The sequence below is a fragment of the Elgaria multicarinata genome, chromosome 10, assembly GCF_023053635.1.
Source record: "Elgaria multicarinata webbii isolate HBS135686 ecotype San Diego chromosome 10, rElgMul1.1.pri, whole genome shotgun sequence".
NCBI classification, from domain to species: Eukaryota; Metazoa; Chordata; class Lepidosauria; order Squamata; family Anguidae; genus Elgaria; species Elgaria multicarinata.
The window spans coordinates 56,032,003-56,053,278 of NC_086180.1; the positions used below are offsets into that span (position 1 = coordinate 56,032,003).

Sequence of the window (21,276 nt, forward strand, 5' to 3'; positions counted from 1 at the left end):
AAGGTAAAATAAATAAAATGGGTTTAAAAGGGATAAAAGCATCAATGCAGTAAGACAGAATCAAACAGAGAGCCTTCACCAATTACACCCAAGCAAAACAACAAAGCCTAGCTGACCTGAACTATACATAACCACGTATAGCGCCTCCCCACCAGTCAGTTAGCCATAGCAACATGCCCTTCATGCAGCGAGGACCCCAGGGAGACCACACCATCTTCAAAACCCTTCTTCTTATCCCCAAGCCCTGGCTGGGCTGGCTGACCGGTCTCCACCAACCATGGGGCGAACTGCTCCTCCCCATCGCCCCCCCGGGCAGGTCTCACTTTTTCGCTGGACCTGCTGTAATCAGTTTTCCCCAATGAGTCTCAGGCCTGGCTCCAACGGTTTGAGATAACATACTACCAGGTGCTCTCAGTGTATGTGTTAGCTAACCATGACCTGATGGCATTTCTTTTAGGGAGACCGGAAATAACAGGGTCCTGTACTTCACCATTTCAAATAGAGGAGGGTGACCATAGGACCAGGTTTGCCAAGATTTGTCCGGGCTCTGTGGGGACAAATCTGGGAGGGGGAGGGGAAATCCGGATTTTCCAATCTCCCTCAGCCAGCTCTAATGGGAATTACCAAAAATGCTTATAACACTGTCATTTTAAAAGATATAGACATGAAACATGGCACAATGGTAGCACTTAGGAAGGGCTTTAGTTGTACCAAATTTGAAACAGATCTGTTCATCCATTATCTTTTAGGATTTTTTAAAAAATTGAGGTTTTAAAATTATTATTTTTAAATCATCATTATTAAAGATAAAGAGATGAAACTTTGCACCATGATGGGATTTAGGTAGAGCTTTAGCCACACCAAATTTGTAACAGATCTCTTCATCCATTGATTTTTAAGGATTTTTTTAAAAAAATGTGGTTTTAAAATTATTATTTTTAAAATTGTCATTTTTAAAGATAAAGAGCTGAAAGTTGGCACCATGATAGATTTTAGGTAGAGCTTTTGCCATACCTAATTTGAAACAGATCCGTTCATCCATTGGTTTTTTAGGAATTTTTTAAAATTTGAGGATTTAAAATTATTATTTTTTAAAATGCTATTTTTAAAGATAAAAAGATGAAACTTGGCATGATGATTGCTCTTAACAAGGAATTTAGCTATGCCAAGTTTGAAACAGATCTGTTCATCCATTGAGTTTTAGGAAAATTTTAAAAGTTTGAGGTTTTAAAAGTATTATTGTTAAAAAATGACATTTTTAATAGGGGTGTGCATGGACCCCCCCGATCTGCCCCACGGGCCGATCCAAAAATTTTGGATCGGCCCACTCCGCTCCGCGCCGCTCCGCCCATAGTCCGCTCCTCTTCACCGCGGAGCTCCGGCTCTGAATCAGAGCTCCGCAGTGGAGGGGAGTGGCACCAGGTAAGGCCCCCTCCCTCCTCTCCCTTACCTGCAGAGACCAAGGGGGAGGGGGTCCTTACCTGCGTCACTTGCGGCCCAGACTTCCTGGTTGAGCCACGGGCTCAATTGAAGAAGCCGAGGGACCGCGGACGGATGCAGGTAAGGGAGAGCGGTTTACCTGGCCTTCCCGCCGCCGCTGCCACTCGTGCAGCAACGGCGGGAGAGCCAGGTAAGGGACCAAGGGGGAGGGGGCCTTACCTGCGTCTGTCCGCGGTCCCTCGGCTTCTTCAATTGAGCCCGTGGCTCAACCAGGAAGTCTGGGCCGCAGTGCGGCCCAGACTTCCTGGTTGAGCCGCGGGCTCAATTGAATAAGCCAAGGGACCGCAGACGGACTCACGTAAGGGAGAGGAGGGAGGGGGGTTACCGGGCCCTGCCGCTGTCGCCGCATGTAAACCCCACTTACCTTTCTGGCGGAACTCCGGATCAAGGCGAAGGATCCGCCTTCACCTCGATCCTCTTCGCCACGCTCCGCCGGCCCCCCAATCCTCTTCGCCTCCACCTTAAGGGTAGGCAAACCCCCCCGCTCCGCTCCTGCTTCTCCGGTTTGAGGAGAAGCGGAGCACATCCCTAATTTTTAAAGATAAAGGGCTGAAAGTTGGCACCATGATAGCTCTTAAGGAGAGATTTAGCCATGCCAAGTTTGAATCAGATCTGTTCATCCATTGTTTTTTTAGGATTGTTTTAAAAGTTCAAAGTTTTAAAATTATTGTTTTTTAAAACTGCTGGAGCCATATCCTTCAAACTCAAGTTGTCAAACCTTCTCTTTGGGGTGTTGCACATTGAGCAGTTTCAGCCCTTGGCATTAAGGGGATCTCCAGTCTTTAGGTAAGAAGTCCTGGAAAGGGCACCTTTCCTGTTGCAGATTTGGTGTGCAGTCGGGTACCTGGAGCTCAGCAGAGGTAAGGCATCCACAAATCAAAATGTGGGAATGGAGAGGTCAGTCAAAGCAGCCCACAGGGCAAAACAGAATGGGCCAGAGGCCTTTTTCTCAAATTTCCACATCATGGGCGATGAAGGGTCATCTTTAGAGAAAAACTCTCACGACCAACAGTAAGGTGCTAGTCGAGAGAGAGGCTCTCTTCTTTGTGGATGCCCTGTTGCTGTGAATGTTGGAACCTGGCATATCGGTTTATTTTCTTCTTTTTCTTTCTCTTTTTGTAAAATCAAATCCTCAAATTTAGTATCTCTATTATCCTTTAGCCAGATGCACCTGTAGCTTGGCCCTGAGGCTGGCTTGCCATGCAGAGTGTTTTAAGAATGCATCAAAGTTGTGCAGGAAGAGAGGAGGTGGAGGCGGCTGGTGGCAGAGGTTTTTAAAGTATTGGGCAAAAGGCAGGATCTGATGATGATGATGATGATGATGATGTAAGAGTCACCAGACATGACCAAGCAATAACCTGCAATAAGCAATATCCCAAGCCAGCCTAGCTGGACCATTGGTAGACTTTGGGGGAGGGAGAGGGAGAGGGAGAGGGAGAGGAAGAGAGAGAGAGAGAGAGATTGTTTGAGGCTGGAGGCTTTGGTTTGTCTGCAATGACTTAGAGTGAGAGACAACAGAGGCTGCACAGACAACCCAGAGACATCTATTGTAATTTAGCCCCATGGTGCTAGCATGCAACGCAGGGCTTTAGGAAGAGGGTCTCAGAGTCGCATGTCTGTGCAGGAAGTAGACAGGAGTTCAAAGTCTGGATGTGCGAAGTGGTGCCAACACACAAGCCTTGAGAAGCGAATGTATATAAGTGAGAAGTGTGGATGGGCAAAGTAGTGTTCACTGCCACAACACCTACCCTAATGTTAGAGTAGAGAAACTTGTGACAATTATACACAAGTTTTTTTTTTTAAAAAAAAGAAATTAAAAAAAGCCAGCCATCCAGCTGGCCAGTAGCAAACCCTGTTAACAACAACAGCAGCTTGCAATGAGTGAAGATACAGTCAGAAAAAATATTTGAGGGAAGGGGAGATTGTATCACACAGAGCATAGCAAAAGCTTCAAAGTACATCAAAACCTACAAAAGTAGGAGTGAGCGAAGTTAATTTCAGATACATTGACTCTCTCACTTTTTCTTTATTCAGTGATTTTAACATTAAGATGTTATGTAGAACAGATTTGTCTTAAATGTGTGCTGTAAAATCAGACATGTGACCAAGGCTATGTTCGGGTGGGCACGCCCCCTTGGTGCTGGACACCCCCCTTGGGGGCCAACCATGTCCTCCTTTTGGTTTCCAAAATATGGTCACCCTATCATAGTATGATTGAAGAGCTGAAGGTCATAGACTTGGCCGTGGCTAAGATATGGTCCCCTTTACACCAGGAAATGCTAAGAACAAGCATATCCACACTGGGCCACTTCCAGTGGCCTTGGGGTAATTCATTTTGTACATCACACCCCACTGCTGCTGCCCCATTTCTTGTAGACTTAAGCTTCTGTCCACATGGGGCTATTTAGTTGTGGGGTAGGAGATGTGCTCCCACCCTGCATTTTTTGTGGGATGAACTTCTTAAATTAATATTTTGCACATGCACATTAGTAAAATTATGGTATTTGCATTTGTGTTGTACCCCATCTTGATCCAGAGGGTGAGGCGGGTAATGAAATATTATTATTATTATTATTATTATTATTATTATTATTATTATTATTATTATCATCATCATCATCATCATCATCATCATCATCATCAAACGTAGCATAGAGGCCAAGAGTGTGAGCTGGGAGGTTCTTACTTCAAATCTGGGATGAAACATGATAGCCTCACGCAAGATGCTTTCAGTACCTTCCCTGCAATACAGGGTCAATAATACATGCCTCTCTTGAGGTCAAAGTTACTGACATAATTACATGAAGTGCTTCGAATTCTAAAAATGCACTATATCAGCATTCCCTAAGCTGGTGTCCTTCGGATGTCTTTTTGGACTGCAACTTCCATCATCCCCAGACAACATGCCCAGGGGGGCACCAGGTTGGGGAAGAGGCTGTGCCATATAAATGCTTAAAATCGAACGTTCTGCACAACTGTTCTTCCCAATACAAACCCATGTGACAATTCATTATCTAACTGTAGTCCACGGTTACATTTGTCTCTCTATCTTGGGTAAAAAGTTGACACATGACTATGTTGATAAATGCTTTCAAGAGCTAAATTACACTGCGCACAGTTGTGCGCAGTGTAGTTAAGGACGGTCAGTGAAACGAACATTCCGCCATGTTAAATTGAGGGCTGGATGGGAGTTTAAAGCAGAAAAAGGGGGGAAGCATGTCTGTCTAAATTTGATCAGGCCCACTTCCGGGTTGGCGACCCCTTTTTTGCGCACTTATAGCGCTAAAGGGGAAGCCTCCCCATGCAATCCATTAGTAGGATTGCATTCCCCTATCCAGCCCATTGATGGAATGGTCTTTCTTTTTTCAAAAGACCATTCCATCAATTCTAAAACCTTTTTTTAAAATCCCCATGTTTCCCAATGGGGAATCTGATAAGCTAACGCATGCGCGTCAGCATCAGATTCCCCGAAGGGAAGGGGAGAGAAGGGAGAGCGCGGTCTGCGCTCATCCCTGAAGGGATAAGGTAAGTTGGGGGGGCCTTGCCTGGAGCCGCCACTGCATGAATGTAGCGGCGGGCCCAGGCATGGTGGGGGGGTCCGGGTGGGGGACCAGGACTTACCTGGTCTGTCGGCGGCAGGCCCGGGTTTCAATTGAGCCCCCGGCTCCACCCTTGCTTTCGGGTGGAGCCATGGCGCTCAATTGAAACCCGGGCCTGCCGCCGAAGGACAAGGTGAGTGAAGTCTGTGGGGGTTGGGTAGGGTGACCATATGATCGGATTTGCCTGGATTTGTCCAGGATTTTGATGACAAATCCGGGAGGGGGAGGGGAAATCCGGATTTTTTCCCACCAAAGAGCAGCTCTAATAGGAATTAACAAAAATGCTTATAACTCTGTTATTTTTAAAGATAAAGATATGAAACTTGGCATGATGGTAGATCTTAGGAAGGGCTTTAGTCATACCAAATTTAAAACAGATCCATTCATCCATTGATTTTTTAGGATGTTTTTTACAAATTGAGGTTTTAAAATTATTATTTTTAAAATCATCATTTTTAAAGATAAAGAGTTGAAACTGCACACCATGATAGGATTTAGGAAGAGCTTTAGCCACCCCAATTTTGATACAGATCTGTTCATCCACTGATTTTTTAGGAATTTTTTTAAAATTGAGGTTTTTAAATTATTATTTTTCAAACCATCATTTTTAAAGATAAAGAGCTAAAAGTTGGCACCATGATAGCTTTTAGGTAGAGCTTTCGCCACACCAAATTTAAAACAGATCTGTTCATCCATTGATTTTTAGGAATTTTTTAAAATTTGAGGATTTAATTTTTTTTTTAAAAAAAATTATTTTTAAAGATAAAGAGATGAAACTTGGCACCATGATTGCTCTTAACAAGGACTTTAGCTATGCCAAGTTTGAAACAGATCTGTCCATCCATTGAGTTTTAGGATTATTATTTCTTAAGTTTGAGGTTTTAAAATTATTTTTTTAAATGTCATTTTTAAAAGATAAAGGGCTGAAAGTTGGCACCATGATAGCTCTTAAGGAGAGATTTAGCCATGCAAGGTTTGAATCAGATCTGTTCTTCCATTGTTTTTTAAGGATTTTTTTAAATGTTCAAAGTTTTGAAATTATTGTGTTTTAAAACTGCTGGAGCCATATCCTTCAAACTCAGGTTGTCAAACCTCCTCTTTGGGGTTTTGCATACTGAGCAGTTTCAGCCCTTGGCATTAAGGGGATCTCCAGTCTTTAGGTAAACTGCCACAACCCCCAATCTAATGTTAGAGTAGAGAAACTTGTGACAATTATACACAAGCTTTTTTAAAAAATTGAAATTAAAAAAAGCCAGCCATCCAGCCGGCCAGTAGCAAACCCTGTTAATAACAACAGCAGCTTGCAATGAGTGAAGATACAGTCAGAAAAGATATTTGAGGGAAGGGGAGACTGTATCACACAAAGTACAGCAAAACCTACCAAAGTAGGAGTGAGTGAAGTTAATTTCAGATACATTGAATCTCTCACTTGTTCTTTATTTCAGTGATTTTAACATTGAGATGCTATGTAGAACAGATTTGTCTTAAATGTGTGCTGTAAAATCAGACATGTAACCAAGGCTATGTTCAGGTGGGCACGCCCCCTTGGTGCAGGACATGCCCCCTTGGGTGCCGACCATGTTGTCCATTTTGGTTTCCAAAATATGGTCACTCTAGGCCATGACAAACATTGTTTATTGAAACAAATACATTTCAGAAGCAAGAGCTGCTTCATCAGGGGCAACCTTGCCAAAGCCACATTCTGGAAAGAGGCTAAACCAGCTTTCAGACAGTCTGGTTCTTCTTCTCACACCCTCAGATCAACTTTCTTACACCATGATGCCCTGACAGTATATATTCAAATACTGGGACATTGCATCAGCCCAGTCCTGGCAGGCTGAAGGCACTGCAAGCCAATCTGGGCTCTCCCTCATCCACTACTATATGTCTGATCCCAGGGCCGGATCTACTCTAGTCTTATACCGTTGCTAGTGTCCCTTTCTAACGTGGTTCTCTGTATCGGTTCTCTGTATCACAGGACACACTAGCGTGACTTATGTTTTGCTGCAACGGAACTTCAGGGCACATTGTTCCATCCTTCCGTTGTTCTCTCTCTTCTGCGGTTTGCTCCGCCCACTGCCTGCCTCATTCCTAGCCAGCAGAGCAGGGCAGGGCAGGGCAGGGCAGGGCAATAGTCATAAGCACACACAAACCTCCTCCCAAAACATCTTAATGCAAGTCCCAGGGAATTGCCTGAATGCCTAGGAGCCAGCCACTTTGCTGAAGCTAAGCAGGGCTGGGTCTGGTCAGAGTTTGGTGGGAGACCAAATTGAAAAGTTTTAGCAGCAGCCCCATTTAAGCCCCGCTGGTCATGAGTTTTGGACTTTGGACCCTTGTTAATTTTCCTGCACGGAGCTACAGTGATCCTTTGAGCACTCCTCAGCTCCTTTGCAAAGAGGGGGGAAATGTTAAAAAAAAATCATAAAAAATCAACCGATGACCCAATTTGATTCAAATTTGGTATTTGAATTACTGTGCCAATTTTGGTGTCTTTATCTATAAAGCTTACGCAGATGTAAGCATTTGTTTAAAATCCTGCTCCTGTGCCCACAGCAGCAGCTTGGGCGAATCTTTTGCAAAAGGAGCACAATTAAGGCTGGATGCATGGGACTACTTCACAATCAAAGCAGATTCTAAGGTGGAAAACTTCTGAGTCCTTTGCATGCAATTGTCAGTGATTGCACAGTATAACGCTGGTGTGATTTATATGCTGTAGCAGATAAGATAGCAAACGGGGCGAAGGAAGGAGAACAGGAAGTGGGCGGAGCAAACCCAGCAGCTCTGAGAAAGGGAGAGGAAAATTACCGGTAGAACGAGGCACATGAATCTGTAGCCACGCTGGAACTAAGAAATAGAACCTGTAAGTACAACTCATTTGCAACACTGGAGACCCAGGGTCACGTGACGCTATGCATCACAGTAACCCATTCAGAAAGTTAGAATAACATCAGTGTAGATTCCCACCAGGTTGCAGCAATAAGAGGTGCAGTTCACGTCATGTCACATGGTGTGGTGGTGGTGGGGCCACTGGCATGAATTGGACCTCTGTGTGCATTGCCAGAAGAGACAGGACCTGTGTCCCTTATGAGCAGTGTGTTGGGGGCACCATGGATATGGTAAGACAGACAGACACAAGGCTATTCCTAGAAACACATGTGCTGCTCTAGCCTGAATCAAAAGAAACACGCATGTAATAGCCAGGGGATGGACATGAATGAAAGGCCAAACCCAGAATAAGGCCACGTCACAGTAACAATACCCCTGGCTGCTCAGTTGCTAAAGTCATTGTGACACGCCCTCCCCTGTGACATATGACACAGCTGGTTCAGGGGCCAGCTGGGCAGAAATCCTGTCACCTGATGAGTGAGTGGTTTTCGTTGTTGCGCTAGAGGGAGAGAGGGAGAGAGAGAGAGCAAGAATGTAAGTAGAATCCCTTAGCAGCCCTGGTTTCTGGTTGGCCCATTATCCAGCGCCTTCCGAGGGCTTCCTTCCTCCCCAGCAAAGGCCGGGCTACCCTTCAGAGGCCACACGCAGGGCAGGGCGGCAGGAGGGGGACATGTTCACAACTCCAGCCAGTGGCAGGTGGAATGAAGCCACGAAGAATAAGAAATGGGCCTAAACCCACACAGACCAGGAGGAGCCGTCAAGCCCCCTTTCTCACCTTCTGCTCACTCTCTTCTAGGCTGTCAAAGTTGAAGAGGTTATTCCATTGCAAGAGGAGAGCCAAGGTGCACCCAGGAGAGGCAGGAAGCAGCGAAGCAGCTGGAGCGGTTGCGGAAGCGTCCAAGGCTGGTCGCAGGTGCTGGCGCTTCGGGCCGTGCTGCAAGAGGAGCAGAGTACGGCCCATGGCGGAGGAGGAGGGACAGGAGGCACCAGCACCTCTTCCGAAGAGGAGGTGGTTTTCCCTCTGCAGGGGGAGAAAAACTGTCGTGGTGGAAGAAGAGCCCAAGGAGAAACCCTCTCTGGGATGTGCCATCCAAGGCGAGGAGATGCCTCGATCCTTAGGGGGATGGATAGGCCAGGGGGGGATCGTGACCAGGGGGGCTGGCCGCTGCTTGAGGCACTCTAGCCAGTGCCAGCTCCAGGGTCCGGGGGGGGGGAATGGGCCCCTCCTTTGGTGAGTCTTGCTAATTATGTTAACATGGTCTCTGTGTCTCCTTCCCCCCCCCCCAACAGAGTCAAGATCCTCCAATGTAATCCAGGTGGTCCCCTCTTCGTCCACCCTGGACCTCAGCTGTGGCCAGGTGTCATCGTCTATTTACAGTGCTGACATCTCGAATGTGGATGAAGAGGGTAAGAAACAGCGCAGAGGCTTCCCTCATAGGTGTCTTCTGCATCAAGGACCTTTCTTGCTGCTGAGCCATTGCTTTTCAGCAAAGAGGCGTCAACTTAAGTTTTGATATTAAGAGAGCAGTATGTTACTACTAGGTGTAGCTATGCTTGGTTGCCTAGATGTATTTCTTGTATTGTGCAGCAGTCTTCTGTCTGCACACTACAGTAGATGAAATGCCAACCACGCCATATGGCAAACATGGGTCTTGGTGAGAAAGCCCCGACCACAACCCACAGGCTTGGAAGCAGCAGTTCCCACCTCCTTTGGGAGCTCGATTGCTAGCCCCAAGCCAGTGACCCCCCTCCTCCCAACCATTTCTGAAGTCTGATGTTCTGCTATCATTAAGGGGGCCCTTCTCCTTTCTGCCTTACAGGTGATGATCTCCTGGTGGAGGATCTTGACTCTTACAGGATCTGAAACATCTTGGCACATCCCTCCTTCTTTCTTTCCTTCCTTCCTTCTCTCTCTCTCTCTCTTTGCCTTTCTCTCTTTCATCCTTTCTTTTCCATTCTATCTTTTTCCACTCTCTTTTTTTCTCCTTGGGGTTTCGTCTTTGGCTCAACTTCCACCGCGACAGACTTTTCCCCTCTGCAGGGGAAGAACCACTTCTGTGATGGTGCATCCTGAACCTCCTCCTCCAGCCTGGGCCGTACGTTGCGTCCTCTCCAGCACGGCCCGAAACGCCAGCGCCTGCGAACAGCCCTTGGATCAGCCGCACCAGCTCCGCCTTGCTCGCTGCTTCCTCCTCCTCCTCCCGAGTTCACCTTGGCTTTCCTCTTGCAATGGAAAAACCTCTTCAGCTTTCACAGCCAAGGTCTTGCCTACCAGAGCCCAGTCTGGGGCACTTGCCAGCCTTAAAGCAGGAAATAGACTGAGTTTCTTTTCATTGGCTGGCTTCCTATTAAGTCATTTGTTATCATCATCATCATGATTATCATGATTATTATTCTTATTATTAAATATTTGTTAAATATTAAATCTTGTTTGGTTGTCTTTTATCCTTATGGATACATGGGGAGGGAATGATGGACTTGAGTCTACTTTCATTTTAAAAATGCACACGCACACACACACACACACACAGACCTGGAACCTTTAAATAAAAACCTCCATAATAAACAATTTAAAGGCACCTAAAGCAACTCACTTCGGGAAAACTCTGTCTCTCTCCTACATACTTTCATGGTTATTCCTTGTTGCCTAGGCTATGCCCATTCCCCGCATCCTGCCTGGAGGCTTTAGAGCGTGAACATACTAAAATCAGATGCTTACCTTTGAGTAAACCCCATTGAACACACAGAGAGACTTCTGAATAAATAGTTGTAAGACCTCAGAAGTAAGCATGGGGCTGCAGAGCACTTCTTTCCAGTTTGCTGTTATAGACTTCTTTTTTAAAAAAGCTTCTGAGTGACCACACTATTAAAAATCAGTTCTATATGTGTTTACTCAGAAGAAAGTCTCTCTCTGTTCAATGGGGTTTACTCAAAGGTAAGCCCGCATCTGATTTTAGTATGACTGGGATGTAAATGCAGTTGAAATCAATGGGATTTACGTTTGAGTAAGGGAACCAGCAGATCTCTATTTTATGAACTTGAAGATGTACAGCTTTGCATGATCAAAGCAATAGAAGATCGATCCTTCAATCCTCCGGACTTGTGAACTACCAGGAAAAGGGTTTAAGAGAGGGAAATTAAACAAAATCATTTTAAAAATCAAGGGATGACCCAATCTGATTCAAACTTGACATGCTGAAAGCCCTTCTTAAGAGCTACCACTGTGCCAATTTTGATCTCTTTATCTTTAAAAGTTACACAGATGTAAGCATTTGTTTAATTTCCATTTTAAAAATCCCTTAAAATGAGGAAAACAGAGGAAGCCCCAAACATTAGGGTGTGCCTGGGCACACATGGCACACCCCTTGTGCACACCAGTGGTCCCACCACTGAAAAGTCCATTTCCACGATAGCCACTGCCCATGTCTCAGATGGCGGAGGAAACCAGAGAAGGTCCTCTGAGGAGGATCCCGGTATATGATCAGAGGCAGAGAGAGGCTTCCTTCAGTGTAGGAGTCACATTACAAAGTAGCAGAAAAGCTAGAACTGAGGAGAGCTGCTCATACGTATCAAATCCTCTCCTCGTATGAAGTGTGGAAACCAGACCTTACCCAGAACATTTTAAAAAGAACAAACATTATAAGGAGTGGGAGTACGGGGTCTCCCTGTATCCCTTCCCCACTCCTGCAACGCCTTCCCAAGAGCCCCAAACAGAGAAGGATGAACAATGATCAGCAAGTGTTACAAAATTACGTCATGCCAATTATATCAAAGAAAATTGGAGAGGAAGGTCTATGGATCAAAATGCTTTATTAAAAAAAATGAGTTACTATAAAAATGAATTACTAGAGACCCACTTCTTCCTTTGCACTACGGAGCAAGTAGGCACAAATAACTCAAGCAAATGAGCCAAACCACATACCAAAGAGGATGGCTAAAAACAACTATCTGTGTTGGGAAAGAGTTCCCTAGGATTACTGCATATGAAGTTCTGCCTGCCCTGAATGGAACCAAAATCCTAAGCCAGGCAGGATGGACCAGACCAGACCAGGCAGCTCACCTGTTGCCTGGCTGTCGCTCGCCCACCAGCTTTTGTGCCCACCTAGCTGCTGGCCGCTGCATCACAACACCTGCCACCAGCTGCTGCATGCGGAAATCTCAATCTCCCAACCAGGGTGTCAATCTGGGCCTTCTCTCAGCCAGCGCCAATGTGCCAACAATGAGGCCCAGATGGGTGACAGCAGGCGATGGAAGGGGCTGGAGCAATTCCAACAAGGAAAAAAGATAGAAGACAACAGAAAAAACCAATGTGGCTCCACAAAAAGCTTAGAGATGACATAAAAACAAAAAAGGATACATATAGGAAGTGGAAGGAAGGCCAAGCTACAAAAGAAGAGTACAGACAGGTAGCACAGAAGTGCCGAAATGGCATCAGGAAGGCTAAAGCTGAGAATGAGCTGAGATTAGCGAGGGATGCTAAAAGCAATAAAAAGGCTTTCTTCAGATATGTGAGTTGTAAAAGACAGGAAAGAAATGGTGGTTCAACTGCTTAATGAGGATGGCAAATTGATAACAGATGACAAAGAAAAGGCTGAAGTGCTCAATTCCTACTTTGGCTCCGTCTTCTCCCAAAAGCGGGTCTATGACCCCTCCACCCTGGAAAAAGTGAAGCAGAAGTTGAGGGGGCAGGATTGCAGTTTGAGATTGATAAACAAATGGTCAAGGAACACCTAATTTCTTTGAATGAGTTCAAATCTCCAGGGCCTGATGAACTGCATCCTAGAGTAATGAAGGAGCTAGCAGAAGAACTCTCAGAACCACTGTCTATTACCTTTGCAAAATCATGGAAGACGGGTGAAGTGCCGGATGACCGGAGGAGGGCTAACGTTGTCCCTATCTGCAAAAAGGGCAAAAAGGAGGAACCTGGGAACTACAGACCAGTCAGTCTGATATCCATCCCTGGGAAAATTTTGGAGCAAATTATAAAGAAGTCAATCTGTAAGCACCTTGAAAACAATGCAGTAATTACTAGAAGCCAACATGGATTTGTCCGGAACAAATCCTGCCAGACTAATTTGATCTCATTTTTTGATCGGGTAACCTCCTTTGTGGACTGTGGGAATGCTGTGGACGTAATGTATCTTGACTTCAGCAAAGCTTTTGACAAAGTGCCCCATGATATTCTGATTAACAAACTAGCTAAAAGTGGGCTAGATGGAACAACCATTAGGTGGATTCACAGTTGGCTACAGAATCGGACTCAAAGAGTGCTTATCAACGGTACCTTCTCAAACTGGGGGGAGGGAATGAGTGGGGTACCGCAAGGCTCAGTCCTGGGCCCAGTGCTCTTCAACATTTGTATTAATTGTTAGGACAAGGAGGTGCAGGGAACGCTGATCAAGTTTGCAGATGACACAAAATTGGGTGGGATAGCTAATACCCTGGAAGACAGGAACCAATTTCAAAGTGAGCTTGATAGGCTGGAGTGCTGGGCTGAAAACAACAGAATTTAATAGGGATAAATGCCAAGTTCTACATCCAGGAAATAGAAACCAAATGCAGATTTACAAGATGGGGGATAGTTGTCTCAGCAATGCTACACATGAGAAGAATCTTGGAATTTTAGATCACAAGCTGAATATGAGCCAACAGTGTGATGTGGCTGCAAAAAAAACCAAATGCTATTTTGGGCTGCATTAATAGAAGCACCATGTACATTGATGGTGCTATATAAATAAATAATAATAATAATAATAAGTATATCTTCAAATCGTGTGAAGTACTGGTTCCTCTCTGTTCCGCCCTGGTTAGGCCTCATCTTGACTATTGCGTCCAGTTCTGGGCTCCACAATTCAAGAAGGATGCAGACAAGTTGGAGCGTGTTCAGAGGAGGGCAACCAAGATGATCAGGGGTTAGAAAACAAAGCCCTATGAAGAGAGACTGAAAGAACTGGGCGTGTTTTGCCTAGAGAAGAGAAAATTTAGGGGAGACATGATAGCACTCTTTAAATACTTAAAAGGCTGTCACACAGAGGAGGGCCAGGATCTCTTCTCAATCTTCGCAAAGTGCAGGAAACGGGATAATGGACTCAAGTTACATGAAGCCAGATTCCAGCTGGACATCTATTATCATTTAAAAACTATTATTTAAAACATTTATATCCCGCCCTATATCATTAAGATCTCAGAGCGGCGTACAGATAAAAACATGCAGCATATAACAATAAATATGCACAGTTAAAAACAAATTAAACCATGATCCAAGTTAAAACTATATATAATTTAAAAGCAGTAAAAGCAGTTCAAACAATTAAAACAATGGGCCAGTGAGTTTAACCATCAAAGGCTTTGTTAAAAAGCCATGATTTTACTTGGTGGCAAAACGAAATCAATGTTGGCGCCAATCGGGCTTCCAAGGGGAGGGCATTCCACAGTCGGGGTGCCACAACAGAGAAAGCCCTTCCCATTGTCCCATCATAGCAAATGTGTTGCATTGGTGGGATGTGGAGAAGGGCTCCTCCAACAGATCTAAGGTCTCGGGCAAACATATATAAAGAGAGGCGCTCTCTCAAGTATCGAGGTCCCAAGCCATTTAGAGCTTTAAACATCATTACCAACACCTTGAATTCCGACCGGAAGCGTATAGGAAGCCAGTGCAGTTCCTTTAAGACCAGTGTTATGTGGTCTCTGTAAGATGTACCCGCCAGCAGTCTAGCTGCTGCAGTTTGCACTAGCTGCAACTTCCGTGTCGACTTCAAGGGCAGCCCCATTACAGTAGTCTAATCAGGAAGTTACCAGTGCATGCATTACTGTGGCTAGGTTGTCCCTGTCCAGGAAAAGCCATAGCTGGCGGATCAGCCAAAGCTGACCCCAAGTACTCCGTGCCACAGAGTCCACCTGGGCATCCAGTGACAACGATGGGTGTAGGAGTAGTCCCAAGCTACGTACCTGTTCCCTCAGAGGAAGCAGTACGACAATGGAACCAGTTACCTAGGGAGGTTGTGAGCTCTCCCACACTAGAGGCATTCAAGAGGCAGCTGGATAACCATCTGTCAGATATGCTTTAGTGTGGATTCCTGCATTGAGATGGGGGTTGGTCTCAATGGCCTTATAGGCCCCTTCCAACTCTACTATTCTATGATTTTATGAAGATTATAAATTCATAGACGAGGAGAGATTTCAAATATCAACCGCAAACCACTGAGGGCTTTACAGGTATGAAGCAGAACCACAGGCTGAGCTTGGAAACAAACTGGAAGCCAGTGTGTTTGATACAAAACCAGCATACAACACACACACACACATTCACCAACACGGAAGCTCCAAACCAGGCAAAGATACAAAAAGAGAGTATATGCTCAAAGGTGGCTATGACAAACATTGTTTATTGAATCAAATACATTTCAGAAGCAAGAGCTGCTTCATCAGGGGCAACCTTGCCAAACCCACATTCTGGAAAGAGGCTAAATCAGCTTTCAGACAGTCTGGCTCTTCTTCTTACTAGGGGTGTGCACGGACCCCCCTGCTCCGCTTCTCTTCCAGGTCCGCAATTTGCGGATCGGGCCGCTTCGCTCCGCCCCCGCTCCGCCTATGTCCACTCCGCTCTGCTGCAGAGCTCCGGATCCGGATCGGAGCTCCGTTTCCCCCCCCCCCATAGGCTTGCATTAAGCTAAAAAGTATACAACTTTTTTTCTGTTAAAGTTAGAAACCTCAAGTTTGGCACCATGACACCTCATGGAGGTATACACACGCACACCAAGACTCAAGGCAATCCCATCATCCCCTGATTTTTGGGGAATTTATGAAAATCGGGCACCCCATTCACACACCTTTTGATAGCTCCATCAATTTGCACGTTAGAAACCTCAAACTCACCACCATGATAGCTTATCCAGGGATACACATGCATGCCAAGACTCAAGGCAGTCCCATCATCCCTGTGATTTTTGGGGAATTTATGACGGGCACCCCATTCACAGCCCTTTCGATAGCTCTGTCAGTTTGCACGTTAGAAACCTCAAACTCACCACCATGATAGCTTATCCAGAGATACACATGCACACCCAGACTCAAGGCAGTCCCATCATCCCCTGATTTTTGGGGAATTTATGAAAATCAGGCACTCCATTTGCAGACGTGGACTGTTCTCTGACATTTGGACAGAAAAAAAAGGAAGTGGGCACACTCACAGATGCCATCTAGACCCACAATCATGCCAAGGTACAAGGCAATCCCATCATCCCCTGATTTTTGGCGGAGTTTAAACCTGCAGACAGCTCAATGGGGCCATTTCAAAGGAAATCCCAAGATGCCATGAATTGGGGAGTAGAGATCATCCTAAATATGAATCTTCTTCCACACTTGAAAAATGGATTTGGAACTTCCAAAAGTCTAATTGAGCGCAGGAAGGACTTCTCCCCTGACTCAAAGCCAGACACAAACCATCCCTGCAAGGAGGGCAGGGGAGGAGGGAGGGAAGGCAGGCAGGCAGGCAGCAGACATTTCTGGGGGCATAAGGAAGTGAGCCAAGGATATGCCAATAATGCATATAAAATGGAATAAATAAATAAATAAATAAATAAATAAACGAAGGAGGGGTGGAATTAAAAGCCGCAGTGTTGCTGAATAAACAACAAGAAGAACTTTTTTAAAAAGGCTATATCTGTCTTTTACCAGTAAGAGGGGGGGTGGACGTGCCCAAAGGGGGAATCATCTGCCAATTTGACTGTTCCTGTCTAGGTACAAGTCTTTAAGAAGCAAACAATCACTTCAACTCATGATAGGCATTGCTCCACTGGGTTACTCTTTGGAGGGCTCTGATGGCCCTCCAAGTACAGGAGAGTGAGGGCACGTCCACATGCCCTAGGGGAGCTCATCCCCTTGCACCACATCTATTCAGTTGGTCCCCAAAGTTAGGGTGGGTAGCAGTGCTGTGTTTTTTTCTATCTCTTATTATTGGCTTAGTATGATTTCAGGTTGTGTTTGTGCATTTGGTGGGGCTACTGTTGTAAAAAAACACTGGGAAAAGTCCGTTGAGACTAAGAAAGAGAAGTTCTCAGAATCCCAAGTTACCCATTTTGCCTATCCCCTCCTCCAACTTTGGGATCATGTGATCATGACCGGGAGTTGACTCTGCCCCATAGCAATCGAAAAGGTAATCTTTTTCCTGCCTTTACCCTACTTTTTAAAAAATTCTAGCAAGTGAACCGCACCATGCAGAGAGCTGAGCGTAGGCTCAAAATGACCCCCAGCCATGACTCTCTAAGCACAAGAAGTTTCAGAAAGATATCTTTAAAAACAACACAGTTATCCCCTTTTCTTTTCCGCAATGCAATCCTATGGGCGAAATGTTTCAAAATGGCGATCGGATCGGTCCGCGGAAAGAGGATCGCTCCGAAAATGGGCGCTTCTCTTCGCCTTGCTTCTAGGGGTCCACGGTCCACTTCTACTCTGCCTCTGGGCAAGGCGGAGCAGGCCAATTCGCTTCTGATTCTCCGCTTCTAATCGGAGCGGAGCACATGCCTACTTCTTACACCCTCAGATCAGCTTTCTTACACCATGATGCCCTGACAGTATATATTCAAATGCTGGTACATTGCATCAGCCCAGTCCTGGCAGGCTGGAGGTACTGCAAGCCAATCTGGGCTCTCCCTCATCCACTACTGTATGTCTGATCCCAGGTCCCAGCAATAAGAGGTACAGTTCACATCATGGCACATGGTGTGGTGGTGGTGGGTGGGCACACTGGCATGCATTGGACCTCTGTGTGCATTGCCAGAAGAGACAGGACCTGTGTCCCTTATGAGCAGTGTGTTGGGGGCACCATGGATATGGTAAGACAGACAGACACAAGGCTATTCCTAGAAACACATGTGCTGCTCTAGTCTGAATCAAAAGAAACACGCATGTAATAGCCAGGGGATGGACATGAATTAGGCTGCCCATACCCTCCAGTCAGAAAAGATATTTGAGGGAAGGGGAGAAAGTAACACACAGAGTATAGCAAAACCTTCAAAGTACAGCAAAACCTACAAAAGTAGGAGTGAGTGAAGTTAATTTCAGATACATTGAATGTCTCACTTATACTTTATTCCAGTGATTTTAACATTAAGATGTAATTTAGAACAGGTTTGTCTTAATTGTGTGCTGTGAAATCAGACCTGTGACCAAGGACATGTTTGGGTGGGCATGCCCCCTTGGGGGCTGGACATGCTGGTAAGCACGCCCCCTTGGGGGCTGGACATGTTGGTGGACACGCCCCCTTGGGGGCTGGACATGTTGGCGGGCACACCCTCATGGTGCGGCCATGTTGTCCTCCTTTTTGGTTTCCAAAATATGGTCACCCTAGGGTTGGGCTTGCCTGGGGCCGTCGCTGCTGCTGCAGTTTGTATGGCAGTAGCGGTGGTCCCAGACCGGGGAGGGGGAGAGGAGCGACTTACCTCCTCGTCCGTCGGCCATCCCAGGATTCAATTGAGCCCCTGGCTTTAACGGAAGTTAGGCCTTGGCCTAGCTTCCGTTGAAGCCAGGGGCTCAATTGAATGCTGGGACGGACGACGGACGAGGAAGGTAAGTGATGGTGGGTGGGTGGGGATTCCCTGGTCCCGCCGCTGTCGCCACAATTTTTGCAGTGGCGGCGGTAGTCCTAGGCCCAGGGGGTGGAGAGGAGCGACTTACCTTCCTCTCTGCCGGCCGGCCCAGGATTCAATTGAGCCTTGGCCTAGCTTCCGTTGAAGCCAGGGGCTCAATTGAATCCTGGGATCGATGGTGGAGAGGAAGGTAAGTGATGTTAGTTGGGTGGGGTGGGGTCGGGTGGGGATTCCCTGGCCCCCGCAGCTGCCGCCGTAGATCCTGCGGCGGCAGCGGCGGTAGGCTGGGACTGGCTGGTGGGGGGGTGGGATTCCCTGGCCCCTGCCGCTGCCACCGTAGTTCGAGCGTAGATTCCCTGGCACACTGCTCTAAAGCCTCCGCCTCCAACCCGAGCATCCTCGCTTGGAAACCTGGAGCGGGCGGTGAGCAGTGGGAGGTAAGTGAGCGTGCGGCGGGCGAGGGAGCTGCGGGGGGGATGTTGGGGAGTGGGTTTGGGGGGTGGGCCCTGGCTGGGGGGTGGGGGGAGGAAGGACTTACCTTCCTCTCCGCCGTCCGTCCAAGGTGTAAATGGAGTCCCCAACATCACCGGAAGCTAGGCTTCGGCCTAAGTTCCTGTGAAGCCGGGGGCTCGATTTACAACCGGGCCTGCCGTCGGAGAGGAAGGTAAGTGATGGTGGAAGCTGGAAGTGGGGGTTTGGGGTGGGGGGATTTGCACGGGCAGCGGTGGGCACGGATGGAGGGGTTGGGCTTGCCCCCCCAGCCTGGGATGGGGGGTGAGTGGGGGGGCTTGGCAAGGGGTGGTGTTAGGGATGTGCTCGGGGAGGTCTCCTCGGAGGAGAAGGAGGAGGAGAGCACTTCTGCAGAAGAGGGAATGTCGGTTCCCACAGTCGAGCCAGAAAGGGGCTCACAGAGGGAGTAAGGGTCTGGAACAGAAGAAGTGCCAGAGGCACAGGGTGACCAGGACTTAGCTGTACTTGAGGTTTCTGAGGAGGTGGACGTGGAGCCGCCCAGCCCTCAGGAACGCTGACGGCACAAGCGAGCAGTAGAGAGGCAGGCGGTCAGAAGGAGTGCGCGCGTGCACAGTCGGGGAGAGAGGAATGCGTTGTGTAAATAACAACCTGGGGTGATAAGGCACAGCTGGGGATGAGGGCATAGGTCGGATGCCGAAAGTAGAAAAGAGGAAGCAGGACGCTTTGCACGTTCTGGCAGACACCTGGAATAATTCCTAGCAGCCAGCCTGTTCCCTGCTCGGAACCCTGCTTCATTGGACCCTGCTCCCATCGTGTGGATTCAGCTCTCGACCTTGGACTGCCCTGACAACGCTCATCCGTCTTGCTCCTGCCCCTTGGATTCCAGAACTGCATCGACCACGTCTCTCCGTCTCGCTCCTGCCGCTGACTTCGGACCGTGCTGACATCGCTCTCCATCCTGCTCCTGCCCCCCTGGAACCCCGGACCGGTTTGACCACGCTTCCTGGCTTTGGCTTCAGTTAGTATCTTGAACTCTAACAAACTTTATGCAGCTTCTGTGCTAAGCGGCTGCTCTGCGGAAGCTTTCATTCAGTGGGACACTGAAACCCGATCTAGGGCTAGCTAATCTCCTGTTGCACTGGCTAAAGGATTATTAACATAATAAAGCACTTGAAAGCAGATACCGGGTGGCTGCATTTCTAACAGGTGGCACTCCTGTATCTGTTAAAGATACAGGAGCCCTGTCCTCCTTTGAATATGGTCACCCTAGCCAAATGGAAAGGAGGACAGGGCTCCTGTATCTTTAACTGTTGGATAGAAAAGGGAATTTCAGCAGGTGTCATTTGTATGCATGCAGCACCTGCTGAAATTCCAACTTCATCCCAACCTTTAAAGCTGCAGGAGCCCTGCCCTCTTGACCAGATACAAAAGAGGCAAGGCTCTTGTGACTTTAATTGTTGTGTTGAAGAGAGAATTTCACCAGGTGCTGCATGCATACAAGTGACACCTGCTGAAATTCCCTTTTCTATGAAACTGTTAAATGTACAGGAGCCCTCTCCTCCTTTTCATATGGCTAGGGTGACCATATTCAAAGGAGGACAGGGCTCCTGTATCTTTAACACTTGTATAGAAAAGGGAATTTCAGCAGGTGTCATTTGTAGGCATGCAGCACCTGGTGAAATTCCCTCTTCATCACAACAGTGAAAGCTGCAGGAGCCCTGACCTCTTTTGTATCTGATCACTCTAGTATAGCTCCTGCAGCTTTTACTGTTGTGATGAAGAGGGGATTTCACCAGGTTCTCCATATATACAAATGACACCTGCTAAAATTCCCTTTTCTATGCAACTGTGATAGTTACAGGAGCCCTGTCCTCCTTTTCATATGGTCACCCTAACTAACATCTCATTTCACCATTCCCCCAAATGCTGCATTTCCCCTGGAAAGCAGGGGAGAGGACATGGAAGGTTGGGGAATGGCTGCTCTAAACAAAAAAAGAAGTAGGTGGCTCTAAGTTGTTCGTCATCAGTTTTCCACAACCCCACAGTCACCTCTGCATATCCTATTCTCCATCCTGTCCTCATGGTTTATCTGCTTTGGCAGAATGAGAATTTCACTGGTACTTTCTGCCTCCTTAGGGAGGATGTGGCGTTAAGGCTGGTGAGCCTTAACTCCCAATTTCCCCGCTTTTTGATGCTTGGTGGAAAAGTGTACGTCCTTAACGTTGTTTTGTAAA

At 46.9% G+C, this 21,276-nt stretch overlaps 1 protein-coding gene across 1 annotated transcript in view; it reads right to left on the minus strand.

The window, feature by feature from the left end:
- LOC134404982 (phospholipid-transporting ATPase VD-like) overlaps window positions 1-19,999 on the minus strand; it is a 70,495-nt gene extending 50,496 nt beyond the window's left edge. Inside the window, exons 1-2 of the mRNA XM_063136039.1 lie at window positions 19,691-19,999; window positions 19,110-19,252 (exon numbers count right to left, since the gene is read on the minus strand). Coding sequence (XP_062992109.1) covers window positions 19,110-19,252; window positions 19,691-19,999 — 452 coding nt within the window. The remainder of the gene's footprint in view (window positions 1-19,109; window positions 19,253-19,690) is intronic.
- Between the last annotated feature and the right edge of the window lie 1,277 nt (window positions 20,000-21,276).